The sequence below is a fragment of the Xiphias gladius genome, chromosome 18 (genome assembly GCF_016859285.1).
Source record: "Xiphias gladius isolate SHS-SW01 ecotype Sanya breed wild chromosome 18, ASM1685928v1, whole genome shotgun sequence".
Taxonomy (NCBI): Eukaryota; Metazoa; Chordata; class Actinopteri; order Istiophoriformes; family Xiphiidae; genus Xiphias; species Xiphias gladius.
Window position 1 is genome coordinate 3,969,781 of NC_053417.1, and position 23,989 is coordinate 3,993,769.

The window sequence follows — 23,989 nt, forward strand, 5'->3', positions numbered from 1 at the left end:
CGAGAAGGAACACACGAGACCCGTGACAGAACCATGAAAGGTTACAGCAGTAAACTGTATAAGCTATGAATTGATCTCAGCCATCAGCTGTTGGGGCCAATTTCCTATAAGGGACTCTGAGAGATGATGTAAAATATTCCACATACACATAAAGCACTACCAGTGGTATCAAGTTTTTCAAACCGATTTAAATTAGGTCTGTTGATTTTCCGATTTGGAATACTTTGAAACTTCAATTCTGACACAATGTATGTCTACAGAGTGGTCAATGCTGTCAGGGGAAGGGGTGTGTGTGGTAGGGGCCCATAATACAGTGGGGCACAAAAAAACGTGGAAAGGCCAGTGAACGAATGTCTGCAGACAGCAATTTAAGAATCGCGGAGCATGTTATACACAGGCCATTTTCACAGAAGACATTTTGTCATGACACAGCAGGAGAAACTCAGGTGTAAGTAATACAATGAACGAGGGCTGAGTTCTATTTAGCTGCTTCAGTTTCAGGGTCCTGGTGTACATACTGTCCCACTGTCTCAGCTTACTGGGTCGCTTAAATGTATTTCATCCTGTAAAACAAACAAACAAAAAAAAAAAGACAAATCAAAAAAACTAACTAACAACCCACCCAGTTTATATCGATTTTCCTTTTGTATGGTTGCTTGCTTGACTGCAAGTGACAGTCAGGCTAAAGTTCACATCTTTTAATTAGCGTTCGGACAGAAAATAGCTCTGAGAAAATTCAAGACTTTTCAGCACTGAGGAATTTGTGAGTAATCTCCACTTTCAACAGTGTGCTTGGCCTGACAGGACTGGGTGGGGACCAGCGCTGTGGATGGGGCCTTACCTGCTCCTGTTTCCCCGGGGCAGTGGTGTAAACTACCGGTGGCACTCGGGGCTCCACCTCTCGCCGGGCGGCAGAGCCCTCTACTGTAGGCTACCGCTGCAGACCGGAGACCGAGCTCATACGGGCGGCGCAGCCGAGCGGTGTGTGTGTGGGAGTGTGTGCGAGGGAGAGAAAGAAAGCGATAGAGAGAGAGAGGGTTTGTGTGTGTCTGTGTGTGTGTGTGTGTGTGTGTGAGACAGAGAGAGAGAGAAAGAGAGAAAGAGAGAGAGAAAGAAAGAGAGAAAGTCGTATAAAACTACCGAGCAGGTGAGCGCTCCATCTTTTCAAACGTCTTTGCTAACATTTCTCTCCACACCACTCCTCAGTGAAACCCAATAACGGAAAAACTCCATTGTACAGGATATTAACCGTAATATTTCTACAGGGGCCGTGAATGTCCGCTGCTGTCTTTGCTGAATAGCGAGTTTATATGAACTTTGTGTTATTACTGTGGCCTGTTGCACCATGGTGCATGCTGTAATAATCCTACTGGGACTGAAAATGTGAATTTTAAGGGAGCGTACTTTGTGGTGTTTTTATGCTAGGCTAATTAATCGTTTGAGCTTTTAGCTTGCTGTCATGTTTATGTAATGGACCACGTTTTAAAAAGAAAGTATTGGTGGATAAACACCACGGTTTTGCTTCTTTGCAAGACTTTTGCCCCAATAAATATAGCCACAAACTAGTAATAATGACCTGGTTATTTAATTTAAAAAAAAAAAACACACACAAAAAAAACCAGTAGCAGTCGGATTTGGATCTAGCCATGCAGCAGGGGATTAATTCTAGACTGCTAAAGCCCTGAAAAACTGCTACAACTCTGTATCGTCCTTATGAACGTTTTACGTGACTGAGTGCCACTGGATGAGCCACTTGGAATATTTGTGTTTTTTAATGGGAAGTCTGAAGCAGCAGATGCAACGTGACAAGTGCAGCCTAAAGTCCCCTTCCACTTAAAAATGTGTTTTTTCTCATTGTTAGTTCATTGCTAGTGTGATGTGTGACTTTCACTGTTCAAAGTGATTATGTGTAGTCACCAGGGGGCTGTTGTCCATTTATCTGCTGAGGGAAAAAAAGTTTCTCGGTGCTTGCCTTAAGGGTAGTCAAGGTTTAAGGTGTGTGCAGAAGAGCAGGATTAGTTTGGTAGCTGGTCGTCATCCAGTGTTCAGTATATATCTTACAAAGGAGTGATGCACATACTCTGACTATGGACTTTTCAGTGAAATAGGGGACCAGTTGTTAAATATTTTTGAAATGAAACATATTTGAATATTGGATTTTAATATTTTGTGTGGTGGATTATTTGAAAACTTTCAGTGTGTGTGTGTGTGTGTGTGTGTGTGTGTGTGTGTGTGTGTGTGTGCGCGAGCTGCAGGTGAACAGCAAACAGCTTCACTGACACCATGTTGTGTTGTTTCTAAAACAGTTGAGCTCCTGAGCTCACACTAGGTAACAATAAATTTCGCAGTGTAACGTTAAAAAGTGTGTTCTCCTAATAGGTGCTTTTCAGGTGAGGGGGATTTCTAGAAAAGTGAACTTTTTCATTTTTTTAACTTTCCTGTTCAATGAGGAGAAGTTTGCTCTTCTCTTTGGAATTCAAGAATCCCATAATGCCATTTATTTCTTTTCACCAGGTTGTCAGGGTGTTTAGTCGTGTGTGTTTGGAAGTAAATGTTCTCATGGCCCTTGGAGGCTTAGTCTAGCTTTAATCAGCTCAAGGACCTGGCCTCTCGCCCTACTGCTGAGATCAACTCTAACCTGAAGGGTTAAGAGGATCCACGAGTCTTTCAAACCCGATATGGTGGAACAGGCCATGTGGGAAAGGGAAGCACTGGTTGGGGGCTGCGTTGCCTCTCTATTAATTGATCATCGATAGACCAAAATATGTTTTTTTAAATATATCAGCTATGAGTGCTCAGGAAAGTAAGGACATTTTGGGTGTCCGCATGCCTTCAAGGGGCTGTTTGAGGGTTAAGACTTGGTTTTAAGGTTCAGACTTAGGTTTACGTTAGGGTTAAGGTAATGGTTGGGGTTAGGCATTTATTTTTTGATGGTTAAGGTTAGGGTAAGGGGCAGGGCAATGTATTATGCCAATAGATGTCCTTACAATTGACATATGACAAGTGTGTGTGTATGTTTGAGAGAGACAAAGAGGATTTAGTGTGGTGCCCAGTCTGCCCCTGGTGCTATAGAGTCTGGATCTGTGACTGCAAACCACCTACTGCCCCAATGAACACCCACTGCTTCAAATATTATGATTATCAACTATTATTATATTTAGCTTTATTAGTATTATTATTCACCCTATTATTATAATTATTAGTTTTATTATTAGTCTCATTGTTGTTACACATCCTTTTGTTATACATCTACAAGTGCTATGCCCCCCTGTATTTCTTTTCTCCCTCTCTCTCTCTCTCTCTCTCTCTCTCTCTTTCTCTCTCAACCCAGCCAGTCGGGGCAGACACCCCCCCACCATGAGCCGGGTTCTGTCCGAGGTTTCTACCTGTTAAAAGAGAGTTTTTACTTGACGTTGTCGCCAAGTGCTTGCTCATGGTGGAATGTTGGGTTTCTGTAAATATAACTATAGAGAGTCCGGTCTAGACCTGTTCTACATGATAAGTGCCCTGAGATAACCTCTGCTATGATTTGGCGCTATATAAATAAATTGAATTGAATTGAATTGAATGTTCCCCTGTGAAGGGCTGGGTGACATATCGAATTCATTTGATTAAATTGAATTTTTGTCTTTGCACAACTTGAAAAATGCCTAATTCACAAAACTGAGATACAGTCTGTGCTCCCTCTGCTCTTTCTAACACAATACCAGCGTTAGCAAGGAGAAGTAGTTCTCTGGAGTCATGAAAGTATCGTAAGCTCTTGCTATTTCCTTGGAGACACCCATGCTTGTGAGCTTTGCCAGTCAAACACTCTTGAATAATGCTGTCACTGACAAAATAAGACAGAAGAAAGGTAGTCATATTACTTAAGTGGAATATAAATAGTTTGGTTTTGCAAAGTCGGATGTCGAACAAACCACAGGGAGCAGCACCTCAGACAGAAGCTTGCAGTGGAATGTGTGTCTCTTCTAGACTCAGATGCTAGCTCCCATCCCAATTCCAAAACCACAGAAAGCAGCTGAATTCAACTTCAGTTAGTTAAACATTTTTTTGTGAGATAACATTCTGGAGACATTTCTTACTCAACAAAAAAGCAAAATACAACTTGTTCATTTGTTGTAATGTTATTATTATTAATATTTTCGTATGGGCATTGCTAACAAATAATGCACAGTGATACCCTGGCAACTGCGGCTATCATACCTGCTCCTAGTGTTTTTTTTTTTTACACTGTTTTCTTTTGTTGGCCTTTCAAATATAGCCCTAGTACCTTGGGAAAGGTGTACAGTTTTAATGAAGAAAACTGTTTTTGAATCACTTTTTGTCTGGAGTTTATGTAGTGATAAAAAAATGCATTGAAATTGTGAATTGTCCATGAGATTGAAAAAAATTAAGATAAAATTTTCTGGCCCTATCATCCAACACTCCCTCTGTGCTTGGATAATCTATAGATCAGGAAACTTCTTGCTGCCATCGGCCGCCTTTCACTCTGTCATTGAGTCTTTGATATCTGAGCCTCTGTCAGGGCCTCTGCAGGCTGAGACACTCATAATCATGTCCCCTGATACAAATCATCCCCTTCTTTGCAGCACACTGACAAGAATGACTTATTACCACTCTTATTATCTCTTATTATTGCCTCTTTTTCATGTCTGTCTCTTCATGTCTGTTGTCTTCCTGTCTAAAAGTTATGCCTTCATATTGTTTAATTAAACTAATCACCAGATAAAGAAGTATCAATTTTACAACATCTTAGCTTTTGTGAAGCTTTTGTGGTGTCAAGAAAAAAATGCAGTGCATTAACTGTTTCACAACACAATGTGATAATCTTTTTTTTATGGCTCTCAGCTAGTCTGATGCGCTGCAATCATTGCTACTTACTTCTTAGGGTGTAAGGCATCTCTGCTTCTATAATGGTGTTTATTTTTCCCTCTCCTGCACACACATACACACACAGATGGGCAGTTTACACTGGAAATGCCTGATGGCGATGTGAATCAAATCATCACCTATGGTCTCATCAATAACAGGAAATACAATTTCCTTACTTGTTAGTGAAAAAGCAGGACAAACATCCTGCAAATCTTCTGAAAAGGCAGGAAGCTCTGATTGCCCCTTTGCTTTTTAGATTAGGTCATGAAACATCTTTAGTAGTTTCAAGTGCAGATTGTTATTGATATGTTAGTGTCAATAACAAGTCCAAGTAGCTAATTCACTAAGCATGTACCTTCATATTCAGCTTACGGAAATAAAATACACTCAGCTCAGTTTAGCTCAGCTGGATGTTAATTACCAAATGTAGTGAAGGAAACTGACCCCTAAAACTGCAGTTTTATTTTCAGAAATTTCAGTTTATGCAAATGTCTTGAGGGGAATTTGTTGCATACAGTGCAGAATAGTAACCATTAGCAAACTGATATAAGTTATAGACGGGTTTGCAAGTGATGTCACTGTGAGATTTGCATGCACATGGGATAAAAAATAAGCCAGGATCACTGGGACTGCAGGAATCTCCAAAGTAATGGGTGGAAAATGTTCAATGGCTCAAGAAGGAAACCTCCTTGTTAGCTCAGAGTGAAGAAAGAGATTAAGCATCTAGTGATCTGGTATCTAGCAGCCATTTCTCACTGGAAATCCATGCATTATGGTTGCTGACAGATGCCTATGAACATGTGTGTGTGGTTTTGGAAATAAACAGTAATTATACTTGTTTCCAGCAAGTTCCTGCCTTTCTAAATACTGAAAATACTCATATATACCTGTAAGGTATGATGTCATTAAGCAGTGTACCACACTGCACTTATTTCCCCGGACTGTGATCTCAGCTAAAGCGCTGCCTAGCTTATCTCCACTTTACTGACCTTCTCCAAAGGACTTAGTGCTGGGCCAAACTCAGCGTTGCCTTGTTCACCTCCACCTCTCACCTACTGATTCTCTAGCTTTCTAGTCCAAACATGAATGTGGTGATTGTGTTCGTTGGTGTGTGTCTGCAATTTTATCACCTTGAGACCTCCTCACTGGCTACTGTCTGGTCATGCCCTTGCATGAGGTTTTGTCGGCTTTGCAGGTGTGTCTTTAGTGTGTTTATAGTTAAAGATTAATTTTTTTGATAAAAAAAAAGGATTGAAAAACATTACTGATTTCAGAGGAGATCTGAGCGTTGCTGTCGCGTTGAATAAGAGAGCATAACATAGGCAAAAACAAACTGTACTGCTTGTGTATGAACAGGAATGCACATACACACTTTCCATTGTGTGTCTTTGTGTACATATGTGTTGTGGAACAAAAGCCAAGTAAGCCAAGCAGTAGCAAGTATTAGGTGTGCTTTATTTGAGGTCTGGGTCAGTAGCAGTGAAAATCTGCAGTGCATCTCACACTGGAAGATTAACTCTTTCTCTGCAATCCTGAAATGCAGAATTATCTTTGATGGTAATCCTTCTTTTGCCATTTGTAAGATGCCAGCAGACATGAAGCAAATATCCAGACAGTATTACGAGATTTCCTATGGCTCCACAAGTGATGATCTGATGATGTGTGAGCGGATTAGGAAGTTGTTTCAAGGGAAGACGTTTCCCTCCTTGTTTGACACTATGGTTAAACTGAATCCCTTTATGTGAAGGTGTTGTGTTTGGGTGGTCTGTTTCTGTCAAATCAAGCAGTTGTTTGCATTGTTGAGTGGTAGAGAGTTAACGTCTTACTTTAGGTTCTTATGGTATCATTTCTTTGAGTGCTTTCATTGTAGATTTCAGTTCATAGATGTTATCTTAGGGTTGCTTAAATCTAATGGAGTAGGCACTGGGCCAGAGACGTTATAAGAGAGGAGACAAACCACTTAAAGCACTTAATGTTAAAGATGGTGGTTGTATGACACCACGAGGTGTTTTGCTCGATATAATTTCATAAAGACTTCATAAAGACTGTGCAATTTTCACTCAGCCTACTTTGGGGAGAAGCACCCATTGTGGCTTCAAGGTGTTTTTCAGTAATTTGCCACTACTTTGACTCATTTTTTTAAATGCGGTGCAAAAGTGCACTTAAGAATTTTTAAAATGACTCAGAAGAACTGAGTCATTCTAATGAATATGGACATCAAGAAATGAATCCATTTGACTTAGAGGATTTCATATTGTTGACACAGACAGTAGAAAGTAAAAGAGAAGAATATTTGCAACCTACACAAAATTATTTGGTGTAATTTTGTGTAATGAGATCTTGTAATATTCTCATTTTATTCATCGGGTATATAGATAATATGGCATTAAAGTCTGACTCTTCAACATTTTCAACTTCTATATACATTTTCTGTTCTGCATGTTCCTGGTTGTCTGGCAACCTCATGGTGACACGGGGCAAAAGTCACTGCTCCAAGCTAAGAAATGATACAGCACATACACCCCTCAGTAAAATCACAACCTGTCATTTTTACATTTCGTTTCTTTTTTACTGATTAAACAAACAAGATATAACATTTTAATAAGTGAGCTTTAGGGGTGATTTGGTGAAGAGCTGCACAACCTGCAGACAAACCTTGCAGGCATTGCAGAGAAATTTACCCCAAAACAGTACCAAGTATTTGTGACGTACAGTTGCATTTTTGAATTGATAAGCTCGGAGGCATACAATTCTGTTGGTTTGGACAATTTGGAACTGGTTCTTCAACTGGAACCGGTTTTTGATTCACATCCCTAAAAATACCCATTACAAGTAAAGGTCCTGCATGAAAAATCCTTACTTAAGTAAAAGTGCATAAGTATTAGCAGCAAAATGTCATTAAAATATTAAAGTAAAAGAACTGGTTTCATCTCTCTGACATCATTAGATTTGCTAGACTAGATAGTTTAGATTTGAACATTTATCGAAATGAAACCATGTGAGGAATTAGAAGGAAAAATCCCTATTTGGTGGTGCTGTTAACAATTCATAACAATTTGACAACTACACAGTGCTTTTTGTAAGACGTCAGTGCAAAAGGTTGTAAAACCACTGGTTTAATCTTAAACAATGTGCTGTATTTTAAGAGCTTGTTATATTATCCATTGTGTAAAATCTTCATTTTAAAAGTAAACAGTAACTAAAGCTGTCAAATAAATGTAGTGGAGTGGAGGTATAAAGTAGCAGAAAATGTAAATACTCAAGTAGAGAACCAGTACCTCAAAATGGCACTTAAGTATAGTACTTGAGTAAATTAGTTACTTGGTAAGATGCCTAATTCTGACCAAACATATTCGGTAGAGATGGCCTCATCTTACTCTGAGCCATAGGCAGAGCCTACAACATACAAAAAGGACAAAATGCTGTATATGCCTTTCGCAAAGAATGGCTTGTCCAATTTCCGTGGACCAAATATGATAAAATGGCCACAAAAGGTAACGCTTAAAGTGTATTATTGTGCCGCCTCAAGGCGAGTTTAAAAATTTTTGATACACCTAGATTATGTGCTGGTGCAACTAAATGAAAAAAATAGGCTTACCAGTACAACCAATGTAAAAGGTGAGTCTGGCCTAAACCTCGTTAAATAGTATGAAGAAAATATTATGACTAGATCCACTTTTATATAGTTAATGGTGGTAAATAACATCCAGTTTCAAATCAGTTCAAATGACCACATTTGGAACATGACGGGTTATAGATGTGGGCGTATTTGAATTCATTTGGCAGGGCTGTGGGGATACATCAGACAAATAAGGTTAGGAACCTCTGGTCTAGATGACAGTTGTGCAGGTAGCAGCTGCTCTAGATATTGAGTCACCTGCCCGTATAAGGAAAGCAAACTTCCTGCATGATCTCATCTGAATGATCCGGTACCATTTCCAGCCCAGCCTTGTTTTACAATACCTTAACAACAGTGTCTCAAGCTGCAGCGCATTGGCAGTGTGTTCAGTGGATCAGACTGAAGCTCTTCATTTGATGTGTACACAAATTCACAGACACACACACAGAGTCAGGCTTATCGTGCTATTGAGTTCAAAGATATGGGAGCCTGGGATTGTTTGGACTACTGTCTCAAGATTTCTTGGCTTGGTCTGACTGCTGCATAGACGTTATAGAGGTGGAACTACACTCTGTACAGGTTTCCTCTTATCCTATTGTAGTGATAGTGTGTGTGAGTTTATGTCAGTGTCTTTGTTCAAGGTCTTTGATTGACTGCACTGCAACTTAGCCCCCCTCTAATGATATTGATCATTGTCTTATTTGCCCATTGTCCTTCACTTATACTGTATATGATTTGACTGGCTGTCAAGGTTCTTTAGACATTCAGAACCATGTAATTAATATATATATATATATATATATATATATATGTTTGTATATATATATATATATATATATATATCCATATGTGTGTATATATATATATATATATATATATATATATGTATATCCATGTAAACAAGCAGACACATACGATAAATCCAAACCTTAGCCTGTGATGTTTAAAAAGTATACAAAAAGGCAAAACACAGTCACATCTAAACATTTATTTAGCCTACAGTGTGCACCAGTAGCTCTGCTTGCCTCCTCTGTGGTTGCTGTGTGACATATTAAGTCAGCCTCTCCTTCTCCCGCTAGAGCAGAGGTCAAAGGTCACATCACAAGAGCATTACAAATGTGAGAGTCATTCTCTCCTGCAGTTCTTCAGTTGTCTATCCTGAATCCCACACATTTATGTACATTACCCGTACATGCAGATATCTTACACGCACAAACACGCATTTTCCCACTCCTTTCTCTTTTCTAATCTAGTCATGGCACCAGAGTTGCTTCAGCCTTGTGAATGGAGTTAACCTCCATGGCTCCAGTCTGATACCTCAACCCAGCTGATTTGTCACATCCCTTGTTTTTCGGTCTAACTGGAGGTGACAGGGACGAATCAACACCAAATGCAAGTGCTTAACTTGAATAAACTGTTAAAGTGAAATTCCACTATATTACAGCACATACTGTATAATTCTTCAGCAGTTTGCACTGTGTTTGCCATTTATCTTCTTTGTTCAAACATTACAACAGTGTAAAACTCCACGTTTAAAGAAATAGTTAATAGTTTTGGATATATAATTATTGCATTTCTCTCAATGAATCAGATGAGAAGATTGATACCACTCTCTGACCTGTATGCTAAATATAAAGCTGCAGCCAGCAGCTAGTTAGGTAGTGGGAATCCGTAAGTCTGCTGTCTTTATCCATAACAAAATTATCCTACCAGTGCTGCTGAATCACGGTATTTAATACAATATATCTAGTATGTTTAATTCATACAAAAATCAAAGTATAAAAAAATGACAATTCCTTTTACAGGGGGGCTATGTGTCGACTATTTCTTGGCTGGGACCAGTAACTTCCTGGCGTCTCTCCTGGTTGCCTGGCAACTGCTCAGAGCCAAGAAATTGTTTGGCGCACAACCCCCCATAAAAAAGCAGAACGATTGTTTTAGCAATTCAATATGTGTGTGTGTGTGTGTGTGTGTGTGTGTGTGTGTGTGTGTGTGTGTGTGTGTGTGTGTGTGTGTGTTTGTGTGTGTGTGTGTGTACGTGCTGGTATGTCTTTGACTTTGTGATAAGCCCACCTTTGAGGAGAGTGCAGTTTTATCTTTTAGTGCAGAGAACTAATTGGGGTTGGTCAGACCAGAGGTGAGGCTTTTATCTGTTGGTCGGGTCCTCTTGCTAAGTGCCATGAAAGCAGTGTTATGCGTTTGTGGTGCTGTACTGAAGCTCTGTGGCCTAATTTACCCCAAAATGTCTCTCTGTCACTGACAGTGTCACATCTCTTTCCTCATTCCTTTTTTCCATTAGCTTTCCTCCTTTTAGCATCGTCCTCTTCTTCTGTCTCTTCCTCTTTTATCTCCCTTTCTCTTTTTCTTTGACTTCCTCTGCCTCTCTCGCCCTTCACTCTCCCTTCATGTCCAAAAGAGAGGGGTGGTGCATTCCAAAAGCCTGGAGACCATTCCCCTCTTTCAGCCAGTGACCCACAGAGTGACAGAGGAATTAGAATAAGAATAGCTGCCCATTCACCCCAGTGCCCCAGTGACGAGCTGGAGGGAGCAAGGGTAGGCGAAACAGAGGGAGCCAGAGGGAGGAGAGGAATGAAGGGGGTCCCGCATATACTGTGTTACCATTGGCCGGTTGCGTTCCCTCTGTTTTTACATCGCTGCCGTCAGTTGTGCTTTCAAGTTTGTTTTACACATTCTGGCGCAGATACACACCACACATGTGCATGCATGCGTAAATATACACATTGGGGTCCAGGGTTTGTACATGTGCACGCTGGAATACGCGAATCTACACACACATACCCACTGTCAAGCAAAATTGGCCTGCAGAGAGACAGAGTGGGCAATTCTGACCACGCAGTGCAGAGGAGAGTGAAGTGGCCTGTGGCTGTGTGAGTATGAGGGATGAATCAGTTATTGCGAACAATGGATTGATAATGAATATTGCACTGTGACTGTTACTGTTATACTGTTTTCTTAGTCTTTTATTTATTTGTAAAACAGGAACTGAAACTCTTTCTACATTCATGTGTTTTCTGTGGATAATTCTAGCGGGGAAGATTTTAGATTCAAATGCGACCTTGTGCCGTCACCACCACTGTAGGTCGCCTGTGGCTAAACTGTAAACTCCTTTAACTATGTAGCTGTTAAAATGTAACAATAGTGCAGTTGTTTAACAGTGCAGCAAGTGGTTTTTCAAATCCTTAGCAATGGCTTGTAGAATAATATACCGTTAATTTTAAAAAGTAATATCTTCATGTCTCTTAGCAGCTTTAGATTTTCAATAAGTGTAATGAAGGAAGGTGGCTATATTGTAATATTCTTGTATTAAATTATTTGCCAGTCACTTCATCTCTAGAGCTCTTCAGTGACGAAGAGGCTTCGCAATTCTTTGCAGATGTCCCCACTCAGACACAGATTAGAGACTGTGCAATGAGGGGCCCCTCTGTACCAGGGCTGTGGTGGTAAAAAAGAGTATTTACTACCCTACCTTATCACAAGTCCTCTATTGCCAGCCCTCGAGGGCGATGATGGATAGGAGGATGGACCTATACCCTCTACCCGAAGAACCAATCTTGATTCAAACAAAATCTATATTTTAGACAAAACTAACGAGTTGAATGTACATAAGTGAACACTTTGTCTTACAGATGAAAAAACAGTATTTTGTGTTTCTCTGCTGATCAGAAGTGAAACTATCCTGCTAATTCTACTGCTATGTTTAGCAAACTACCAACATATACTTAATCAAATATAGTTATTGGGTACTGTCAGTTCCTGTATTAAAAGATTTTATCAATCATTTTATAGCAGGTTCCAGTCTTGTGTTTTGAATTTGGAATAAGAATATTCCTTAAAAATAAGTTACACCTGAACAGTTCTGTCTTTTTGTTTTTTCATCAGGTGACTCATGGGAAACTTTTGAATCCTTTTCTGACCGTCCTCCTTGATCTTTTTAAAAAAATCTTGAATCAGTTACACCCTCTTTTCTTTCTTCATGTTTCTCTGTTTATACTTTCGCATCTCGCGTTTTTTCCTCGTTTGTCTTTCCCTTCTATACATCCCTCTCTGGAAAAATATGAAATGGCTCTGTTTTAAAAATCTGACTGTGCATGAAGCAGTGCTTCACTGAAATAGGCAATTCAATGTACAGAAATTAAGTGTTTTTTCGCATCCACATAATTAGTATTTCAGCGAAGGTCAAATTTTGCATAATGTTGTTTATGAAAACCATTTAACTCCAACTTCTCAACTTTTCTTAAAGGTGCTATATGCAAGTTTTTGCTATCACTACAAAGCAAACATTAGCATTAACAGCTTAATGTTGGCTATGTAGTGATAGCAAAAACTTGATGGTTTATTTAGCGTAAAAAGCAGGAGAATTTTCGGAACCCATAAAGCAGTGGTTCTTAATCTTTTTACCAGTCCGACCGCCTCTTGAGGATGAAAATATTCCGGTCCTATCAACTTTTTCAGTGCAAAAGGATTTCTAATCAACTCTACTGTACCATACATTGTCTGATTTTAAGGGAAATACAAAACTACATGTTCATTCCAATGAGATGAGCCCTGACCGTTATCTGAAAATGATCATTGTCCAGATGAGTGAACCACAACGACAGTTCTCTAATCCATGCTTCAATGTTGCCTGAGAGGCTGAAGAGTGACGTATTTTTACCCTGAAGACCTGCGCACAGATCATTAATTCAGTTCAAAATGTATGTGGGCTAGGAAGGCAAGTCATTTTTTATCAGAACATTTTGCAGCTAACAAAGAGGAAAGACCCTCACCTCCTCTCTGAGCTGAGAACTGAGAACTTTTGCTTTGGAAAGCCACTAGACTTTGTTGTGGTAAAGCAGCAGGTTTCGTTCAATGTCAGAGGTCTGATTTAAACCATACACTAGTTACTTTTTGTCATATTTCTCCATGGGCCGTTTTTTAGTTTCAGTTTTCAGACTGGTGAAGTAACGTGCATTTAAGTCTCAGTAACCTTTGTGTTTTTTATGAGTGTAGCCTACAGGTGGTGCCATTGTGCAAGTATTTTGTGCACTCAATCAAAAAAAAAAATATATTTTTGTGTGCTTTTATTTCATAATAATCCATTTTAAATCCCTTCCAATGACCCCGTGTGACCATCTCCTGACCCTCTCGGGGGGGTTTCATTCCCCCGATTTTAAACCACTACCATAAAAGAACTAATTTCTTAAGAATTTAAAATCATTAATGCCATTTTACCTTGGACATTGATATATATTTTCAAATCCTACTCATGTGCTATGTCACTGTAGTGTGAGCATAAATGACCAATGTAATCTTAACGAAGAACCACAAAGTAAAACAAATTTAATTTGAATCGTGATGAAGCAAAAGGTTTTGTCATCCCTCAAGGCTGAAGGTAAAGACCCGTGTAAAGCAGCGTCCGGGATACAAGTTTATTCAGGCTGTTGATTTGGCTGTTATATGCATCTAAATATGGAGAAAAGAAATACCATATTGTTATGAATGCAATCAGAAGCTTAATACATGTGTAAACCTATCGAGTGTCGAGGGGTTGTGGGGTCTCCCCTCAGTGCCACTGCCTTTGACAGAGGTGGTGTGAGGCCGCGTGGACCTGTTATTGCTAAGCTGAGTGTGAAAAATAATGGTGATTGTAGTAAGTTCAGTGGAAGGACTCTTTTCAGGAAATTGCTGTTAATATTAAGAAACGATTCCGCAAACAATACCACTGGTGTTAAATAGAGTGCCTACTGTGATGACTGTGGACTCTTTTTTTCTTTTAGTAGCTATACTAGGGTGTCTAATGAGGGGTCTTTAGATATTTTATAGATTTATTTTTCACACTCAAATTATTTTTTGTGTTTGTTACAGCAAGAGACAGCCTGGTGTCCATGCATCCAGGCATCCTGATGCCCATCATGACTGTGCATCTGAGCCTCCTCATGCTGGGTGAGTCAAAATCATAGTTCAGTTTTTTCTTCGTTTAATTTACCGACTTTTCTGCGCCTTCAGCAACTTTTCTTCAAAAAAAGCATTTAGCGACAAATCTAGCAACTTTTTGAACAAACCTTAGCTACTTAACATAGAAGAGAGTTGTCAGTATCGCCCAGCACATGCAAGGCTCGGGCTTTACCTCCGCAGGCACACATCTATTCATCTCATTCAACTAACCACACAGCAGCTGACATAGATGTGAATATAAAATGAAAGTATGCACTGTGGAACTAAAAAGTACAGTATAGGACAATATCAAGTAAATATTAATTGGCTTTCAACCTGGGTGTGAGAAGCACCCTGAAGTACCTCTCTTTTTGAATGTCTGACGGTCCATGTTTTTCGCTCTCTCACAAGATAACAAGCAAGCTGCATTTAAATACAAAGTTATGTGAATTTTCAGCCAGGTTTGACCACTGCAGTAGCTTTGTAGTGCGTATATTTTGTATTTTTTGGCCACAAACAGCCAATGGATAAGTCCCTGACTGACAGTCAAACGACTATCTGTCTGTTAGATGGCCCCATTTCAAAAGTACGATACATATGTATTGTACTGCAGACATACTCCTGTCTGCTTCTGTCTCTGTACAATTCATACAACTCAAGAAAATTGCAAATTGTCACTCAATTTGAAACATTTTCAATTCAGGTGGATTTGTCTTTGCTGCCGTTCATAGCGCCTCGAACAAATCCACTCTGGTCACATCTTTCCATTGACTTTGTTGGTAACACCTCTAATATTGCTCTGTTATTAGATATAACTGAACAATAAATTTAGAGATTGGGGTTCATGGCGAACTGATATGTTGGTTTTGGTCCAAACAAATTTAGACATTTTTATTATTATATCTTTATCTTTAAGGATAAGGCTGGTTATATTATAGGTTTTATTTTTTATTATTGTCATCAAGTCCCATGAAAAGACTAAAACTAACAATGTGTTAGTCTTTCTCGCATTACCTTCTGATTTCCTACCATGTCTGTGGCAGTCATGACCAAGCTAAATCATTTCCTAAAGCAGCTGGTCACTGTAATTTTTTAACAAAAACTACTCTAACAGGAGGAAAAAGTCCATTTGTTGGGGATACAGTGATACACTAGTGAGTATTTCCAGTAGTAGTTTCTGGTGTTAATGGCATCAAACTCAAAATAAACTGCAGTGTGTGATTTTCATGGTAATGAAGAAGTACAACAGGTTGACTCACTGATATGTTTAATAGTTTTTGAACAAAAATGAAGCTCTAAGGCGCAGAGGAATAAGATATATCAGGCTTTGGATACGCACAAAATATTTGGTTGGTTTTGGTCTTTTCATGGGATTTGTTGACACTAGTAAAAATGTATCACCAGACTTAGTGCTTAATGAAGACATTCTCATCTAAATCTTCTACTTATTTATATGTGGCTGAGGATCTGCTTATAAAACAAGGTGATCTATTTTGCGTCACCTTAAATTACTTAGAAAACTTATTTCAAATTTAAACATTTAAACATTTGCCGTCGATACAAATGCTTGCATCCACACCTGCTTTCCAGTGTGGACATTTGCTGCACTTTGAATTATCTTTGTAGCGGCAGAACAGCTCCATCCAACTCATGATGTTAAATCTCCCGTGGTCATATAAACCCAGGTTTATCAGGTCAGCTTGTAGGATTTAGAAACTGAGAATCTGGGGTATTTGTGGAATGTGTAGTAAATGACAGGCTACTGACAGCAGATCTGAGGTGGAATGGGCCCTCGCAGGGGTTAATTGGTGACTGAAGGGCATTTTTGAAAAGGGCCACACACATGTAGAAGGCACAGCCAATGTTAAACGTCTTCGTTTAACTGGTAGGATTTTCCCCTTGTTCCCCTATGTATCTATGTTTGGGTTTCACAGTTATTTACTTTTTGCAAAACCACACACAATGAAATGAAGGTTTATTAAGTACTGTATATTATATTGCTTTTCCCAACTTGCCAGCTCAGAGGTAACTGGGTCAGTCTCTATATTAATTATTAACTGGAAAAAGACTATATTCATGCATGTGTGACAGTGGAAACTTGCAACTTCAGTAACGGCGAGGATAAGTTGGCCTTTGTCCTGCAGTATGTATTAGTGAATGAATGAAAGAATGAATATCTAAGTTGCAAAGGCTAGATCATGATCTTTTAAATTTCTTAACCCCCCTAAGGTGGTTCTCTGACCTCTGTGTGAAGTACCCTATAGCAATCAGTAGGTCCCATGCTATTAGTAATGTGGAAATGTATATTATACTAAATTTAGCACGTGAGCTTTTGTAGGCTACAGGTAATTCCATCCACTTCAGCGTGTTTTTTTTTTGCTCCACCTTTATTAGCAACTGGCCTTCATACGCTCACAGAGCACTCCAATCAGCCAATCATGTAGCAGCATGGCAATGTATAAAAACATGCAGATACAGGTCAGGAGCTTCAGTTAAATGTTCACATCAAACATCAGAATGGGGAAAAAATGTGATGTCCGTGACTTTGACTGTAGCATGATTGTTGGTGCCAGACAGCTGGTTTAAGTATTTCTGAAACTGCTGATCTACTGGGATTTTCACAAACAACAGTTTCTAGAGTTAATCAGAATGCTGCCAGAAATAAAAAACATCCAGTGAGCAGTAGTTCTGTGGTCAGAAATGCCTTGTTGATGAGAGAGGTCAGAGGAGAATGGCCAGACTGGTTCCACTCCTGTCAGCCAAGAACAGGAATCTGAGGCTGTAGTGGGCGAAAGGGCCGCCAAAACTGGACAGTTGAAGACTGGAAAAACGTAGCCTGGTCTGCTGAGGCGCGCAGATGGTAGGGTCAGAATTTGGCATCAAAAGCATAAATCCATGGACCCAACCTGCCTTGTGTTAGCAGTCAAGGCTGCTCGTGGTGGTTTAATGGTGTGGGGAATGTTTTCTTGGCACACTTTGGGCACCTTAATACCAGACAATCATGGTTTGAATGTCACAGCCTATATGAGTATTGGTGTTGTGGCATGGTGTTGACCATGCCACAATTTACCATCTTCTAATGGCTACTTCCAGCATGATATGCACCACGTCACAAAGCAAAAGTCATCTCAAACTGGTTTCATGAACATGACAATGAGTTGAATGTAGTATAGTGGCCTCCCCAGTCACCAGATCTGAATCCAGTAGAAAACCTTTGGGATGATGTGATGCAATCAAGTGAACATGGAGCAGTATATCAAAGGAATATTTGCAACATCTTGTGGAATTCATGCCATGAAGAACTGAGGATGTTTTGAAAGCAAAGGGAGGCCCTACCCAGTATTAGTAGGGTGTTCCTAATAAAGTATAAAGTCTGTGTATAAGCAGGACTAGAGGGTGTGTTTGCATCATTTGCAACCACTGCACTGACACCTGGAATGTTTTCTCTAATAATTAACATTTTCCTCTCTGTCCCTGCATTCCTGCCGTAGAACTGTATATAGGGGGGAGATGCCTCAGGGTGTGTTTACCTGCAACTCTTCATTTGTGTGCATGTGTGTATGTTTCATTGCCCCATACTACACTCTAATCGCACACTGGTAAACCAGCTGGGATCAAACGACATCTGTACAAATGGCTTCACGTCAAGGCACACTTATGCATCTCAGCCTTGCTTTCTTATTGTCGTCCAGGATTCTTATGTGAAGAACTGTAACTCCTCTTGTGTCCATCAGGCACATTTGTCTCAAAGGGCTCGTACCAGGTTCACCCATTTTTCTAGACAGCTAGATTAGTATAGAATTAGTATAGAAAAGTGCCATTAAGTTAAGGCTGTATGCCTTTCAAAAATGGTTTACCAATACTTAGCAGGTGGCTGCTGTTACAGTATGTTCCCCTTTGGCTTTACCCCAGTACCTCAGCCATTTTTGTGCGAACCAGTGTTTCTGTTCAAAGTGTCTTTGCCTGCATTTCACTGCAAGAAAGACACATTATTTCAAATGTTCTTGCTTTCTGTGAAATGTGTTTTTTTCTCTTGCTTGCTCTTGTTACCCTATAAAATGTCTTGAATAACTCACAAGATTGCAAGGAATGTACACATTCTCATGTATTCCCAGTTTGGAACTGGTCACTTAAGGTTCCTCCCCCGTCCGGTGCGTCCGGTGCTATTGTTGTGCTGTATTGTCATTTCTGCAATAAAATCCCAAATATCCCATAAGCACACTCTTGAGTGCAACGGACAAAGGAACAAAGGCATTTACAAATACAAATACAGTAAAAAACAAAACCCTGAAAATAATGACATCAGTGCACATTCTGGTGTTCTCCTTGCTAGTCGGGGCAGGTGAAAACCAAGTAAAAGATATGAGTCCTACAGCCCACACAGAGAGGGAGGTGAACACTACTGTCACGTCTCAGATGTCAGGAGCATCTTTTGAAAAAATAAGTCTATTTTACATGTGAGTGTGAGCCCAGATGATGTCTTTGCCTTGTAATTATCAACACAAACACCATTCTTTTCTGTGTCAGCACAGTCTGACAGATTCTGAGAAAGCCATTAGACAGAGAGCTTTTGCGAATGGCATACATCTTACAGAAGCAGTGACATTCCATGCATGTGTGGTCTGTTTCAAAACACAACTTCAGTCATTAATTAAAACTGAGGGTAAATTATGACTGCTGAGGGGTATTTGTCTAGACAGCATGTGGGGAGAGTATGTAACAACACATCTGGATGTAACTTCTATCATTCTCAGTGAATCTCTAACTCTAGTGCATACTAGTGTGAGGATACTCAATCAGGGCAGCTCAAAAATTAAAAACTGAAATTTATTGCTGCTTAACAACAAAAACAAATTTGGAATCACAAATCAAATTAAAATGAAATCATTAAAGTGGTAACCTGTTTTATGCTGGTTTCTTTCATTTTGATGACATCCTTTTTGAATGGATTTCATACTGTGATGCTCTCATTTTTGGAATAAACTTGGTGTTGTGCTAGATTTTTCCCTTAAAATAGTTTTCACCCTGGCAGTTTCTTTGTTTTGAAGAAAATACTATGAAATCAGAAACATCTGTTGGGTCTGATAATTATCAAGGTATACACTGTTATTCTACTTGCTATTTATTAAATCTTCTGTATTTTCCTTGTGTGGTGGCAAAAATAAAAGCACACAGCAAACATGAGAACAATGATGGATTAGCAGGGACACTGTTTGGAAAAAAGTTGAAAATATTTGATTGAACAATGAAAGGTTTTGAAAAAAAAATCATATTTAATAAATAAATTTACAAGGAAATGTTATATTAAAAATAAAAGTTTGTATGTTTTTAGATTATTTTTTATAACAAGGCGCCCTAATACTACTTTGTACGTAACACATTATTATAGGACATAGACATGTTTGCAGAATACCAGTAAGTTGAAATGCAGTGATTTAAATCTGTAACTAGAAGACCTTACTAAACCTGTGAGACAGGAATCCTATAGTGGATTTCAAATCAAATTGAACCACAGCTACATTTAATTTTCCCTCCAGGAGGGACTTTATTGTCTTTATTGAGTTTCTCATTGTGTGTTACAATCTAAAACCAGACAAAGTACAAACACTGTTGTTTTATGTTCGTGGCAGTAAGATTTCTGTGTATGTATTTAATGGTGCCTCATCAGGGCCAGGTTATTTGACCAGTGAGTGAACTCATTGTGCAATGTCATACTGTAAAGAGTATGACTGAGTTCAAGTGAAACCCATTTACACCTCTCAATCAATTTCTGTGTTTCTGTATTTTTGAAGGGGCTGTTTAAGAAGGGGATGGGTACACTGGTGTTCTTTTCAGCTTTAATAATGACAAATGTGGGTAGGTTTATACTTTTTTTATTTATCCTACAATCTTTTTACTAGGGAAATGCACTCCTTAATTTACCATATTAAGATACACCATATTCTTTCATGCTATTCTCTTTCATGCACAGTCTTGTATCTGTATTACATCCTTGCGTTTCAGTGTTGCGGAACTACCTTGTGTTTTATGTTTGGTCAGGGTGTGTTTGATCTTTATCTACGGTACATAGGTTTACCTTCTAACCCATTTATGCGCAGTTCTGTAAGTGCAAACAAATGTGCACACCTGCTTATAGAGTATGTGGGAATTTGTGTCATTTTACTTTTTTATTTGTGTTAGCATTATTTACATTTGCTAAACAACATATTCATGCAGGGGAAAGAAATTAGAGGCTGATTGTGTTGTATATACTGTATTTCTTGGCAGGGTAGTAGAATTGCTAACAATGCCAGCCAGGCATTGTTAATGCTTCACAGGAATTCAGAAAATCAGCCTCTGTTAAATCTCTTACTTGAACTGGAGCCAAGATATTTGTGTATGTGTGTGTGGTTGCGTGTGTACGTGTGTGTGTGTGTGTGTGCGTGTGCATGTGTGTGTTTGTTTGCAAAAAGGCGGGAGAAGCTCTAGTCTTTTCTAGTTTCAGGAAACTTTTGGCCTTTATAAATAAGATTTTACATAATATTATATTCAGTATTTAATTTTGTGGTACAAAATACAACTCTCACACACTACTTCACACTAAGTATAATCTGCAGTAGAATAATGCAATAGTACTATAATACTAAGTAAACATATGTGTACAAGTTTTAAGTTTTTGTTTCTGAGTGCAGTTTTGTACATAATCATAAACAAGTCTAAGTCAAAACCTACTATATGGCTGGATCGCCCCTTATCTGTTTGCTTCTCTCTTACTCTCTGTGCTCACATATACAGTAATTTAATTAATCAGAATTCTCAATAAAGCTGTTTTCATTTACATGTTTTTCTGTTTCTGTTGTCGGACAACGGAACAAGTATGAAATAGTGACTGACACATGGCCCATTAAGACTACATGTTAACTAACATAACTTCCAAGCCATTTCCAAGCTGCTGATCTGCACCGCTAAAATCCTGATTTTATTACATTTTACAGACAATGGCTGTGCTGTGATTTCAGCGGTATTTACTTTTAAAATGATCACTTAGAGAGAAAGCTGCCGACAATTGAATGAGATGCATAGACGTGTGCCTGCTGAGGGAAAGCGGGACCTCGTGCTCGCAGGGCAATACTTGAAACCTTCTTCTGTGGGAAGTACCAAAGGTTTGTCCAGAAAGTCACTACATTTGTTGCTAGGTGCTTTTGTGAAGAAAAATCCGTAAAGGGGTGTGAAAAGTCCTTAAATCTAGCAACAAAGGCACTAAGTTGGCAACACTGCATGTAAACGCATCCCTAATGACGTGATAGAAACTGTTTACACCTATTCATTTTGAAAGAGCAATGACCAATGCAGCGCTCAGACTGTAAGTCAATCAGTAATGTACGTTCACATTTATAGAGCTGGCCCCACTGTTGTGGTCCAGCCAAAAAAATAAAATCAGTTTTAAATAAATAAATAAATCATCCCACAGACAGAGGGATGATTTTATCTGTTTCAACTGAGTAATCAAGTAATTAATTAATTACTTTGTTGCTTTACTTAACCTGATCTACATTTTACTGTTTAATATGATTTTTAAAAAGGTACCATTCTTGGATATATGGACAGTGCTGGACAATGGTAGCCTCAGCAATATTCTATACCAGATGAAAACTGACCATAAACCATTTCTTCTCCACTGAAATATGGTTTTAGCGAGAGCCAATTCTATAGACTTTGTCACTACACTGAGGATCTCATGGCCAAGACAAGAACCACAAGAGAACATCTTTTGGCCACGGGTTATTTTCCTTTTTGTATTTAGGAGGCCCACAAGTTAGCTCTCTCTAAACCTAGACCAGGATGACTGAAGGAGTTTTTAAAAGGCTAAATAATACCCACTTATTTAGAGATTTGTGTTCTGACTGACGGAAACACATATTTGTGCGTGTAAATGAAAGTGTATAAAATCTCTTCTGGCTTTTATCTGGATATGAGAGGCTTGAAATGTAAATGAAAAGTGTGAATGGGACCTTCAGCTGCCAGTATACTTAATCAGAACTGCATGTTGGATGGTCGAAAAAGCTTCGGAAACCCCAATTCGCTCCCCTTTCCAAAACTGGAATTGGGAGTAGGCTGTGTCCAACCATTTATCTATCATTCCAAAAGTGACATTCACACCCACTTCACGCTGTGCTTAGTCAGCTGTGCGGATATGACAAAGTAGACAGGTTTGAACCTCTCTTTATAGCTGTGTTTTTTCAATCATCGCACAACTACTTTTGGCACTTTTAACGTTAACAACCAAGTGTAACACAATGATTGTCATCCAGGAGATGCTGCCTGAAGAAAATGTGTGCCATTATCCCATATTTAAACGGAATTGGTCTTGTGCATATAATTAGAGTGTGTAGATTCTAGTTTGTTTGTCAATGTATCCCTTTAGTATCTCTGTGTATTTGATTTTGTAAAATCATCAATAAAAAAATCCATGTGCCTCTGAAAAGGACATTTAGATGCTAATAATTCAAGTGGCGCTGCACTGGGTAGCATCAACTGAGCACACACACATGCTCAAGTGGATTTCACTTGATATACAGATTAAGATTAAATTTAAATTAACTTCCGCAATAACTACTGGATCATTTCCTCCATGAAGGAACAATTACACCAGCAATGTTTTCCTGTTATAGTCACACCTCTAAGTGGTATATAAATGAGTGAGCCACTCCACCATTAGCTAGTTGTCTGTTCAGTGCAGAGATGCACTTTTTTTAAGAAGATGTTTTTGATTCCATCTCAAACCGTCCGTTTCTTTCCCATCATGCCTCAACATGTTACTGCTCTGTTTTCTGTAGATCAACGCGATGAAAGGCCCACATAAATCTCTCTCAACATCTCTCATCCCCTATCACTCTGTGTACTGCTGATTATGGAGCCTCAGGTTTTTTCAGGCAGACAAGAAAGTCATTTTATTGTTACACTGTTAGTGTCTCGTTTCTCTCAGTATGGATTCATGTTCATTCAAATGCTGTATGTCACAGATTCTGATGGTTGGTTTGTGATGTCAGGGATGGTCCATGTCAAATAAATGGTTAAACCTTGACCTAAATATCCTGACTGAACTGTCTCTAACCTGTCTTCATGACTACTGTATCCCTTTGTTAGCCTCTTGTTTGTTTGTATAAAATCGTTCCACCCACAAAGTTTTTCTGTCTAACTTTCAGTTTTGCTTTACCATTTTTTATTTCATTGTTCTGTCCTCCTCCCATTACGCTTGCTGTCTCTCTCTCGCATATCCCTTGTGAGGCCTGTTATTCAGAATCAGTGATGCAGAGAGAATGTTTATATGGGTGAGGGAGACAGTTTGAGGGAACAGGACCAGAAAATTTTAGTTATGCTTAATTTGCCTCTTATACACTGAAGTTTATTAAGGCAATTTCCTTCTGGGATGTCAGGCAGTATCTACACCAGTTTTTTTTTTTCTTTTACTTCATCTTATAATGTTGAGAATTTGTCTGCTATGCTGTGAAAAAACCACTGGCTAACCTCAAGTTGCATTAATTAATATTTATATCATCGTATTAATGTCCTACAGGCAATATA

The 23,989-nt window shown here is 39.0% G+C and overlaps 1 protein-coding gene across 4 annotated transcripts in view; it reads left to right on the plus strand.

Annotated features, from left to right (window-relative positions):
* Positions 1-639: 639 nt before the first annotated feature.
* lamb2l (laminin, beta 2-like) overlaps positions 640-23,989 on the plus strand; it is a 61,149-nt gene continuing 37,799 nt past the window's right edge. For 2 of the 4 annotated variants that reach the window (XM_040153050.1, XM_040153054.1), the window contains exons 1-2: positions 1,026-1,147; positions 14,357-14,434. In XM_040153050.1, the coding sequence (XP_040008984.1) occupies positions 14,377-14,434 (58 nt within the window). In that variant the 5' untranslated portion in view covers positions 1,026-1,147; positions 14,357-14,376. Of the gene's footprint in view, positions 764-821; positions 982-1,025; positions 1,148-14,356; positions 14,435-23,989 lie in introns of those variants that run through there. The other 2 variants (XM_040153051.1, XM_040153052.1) reach the window with 2 other exon arrangements.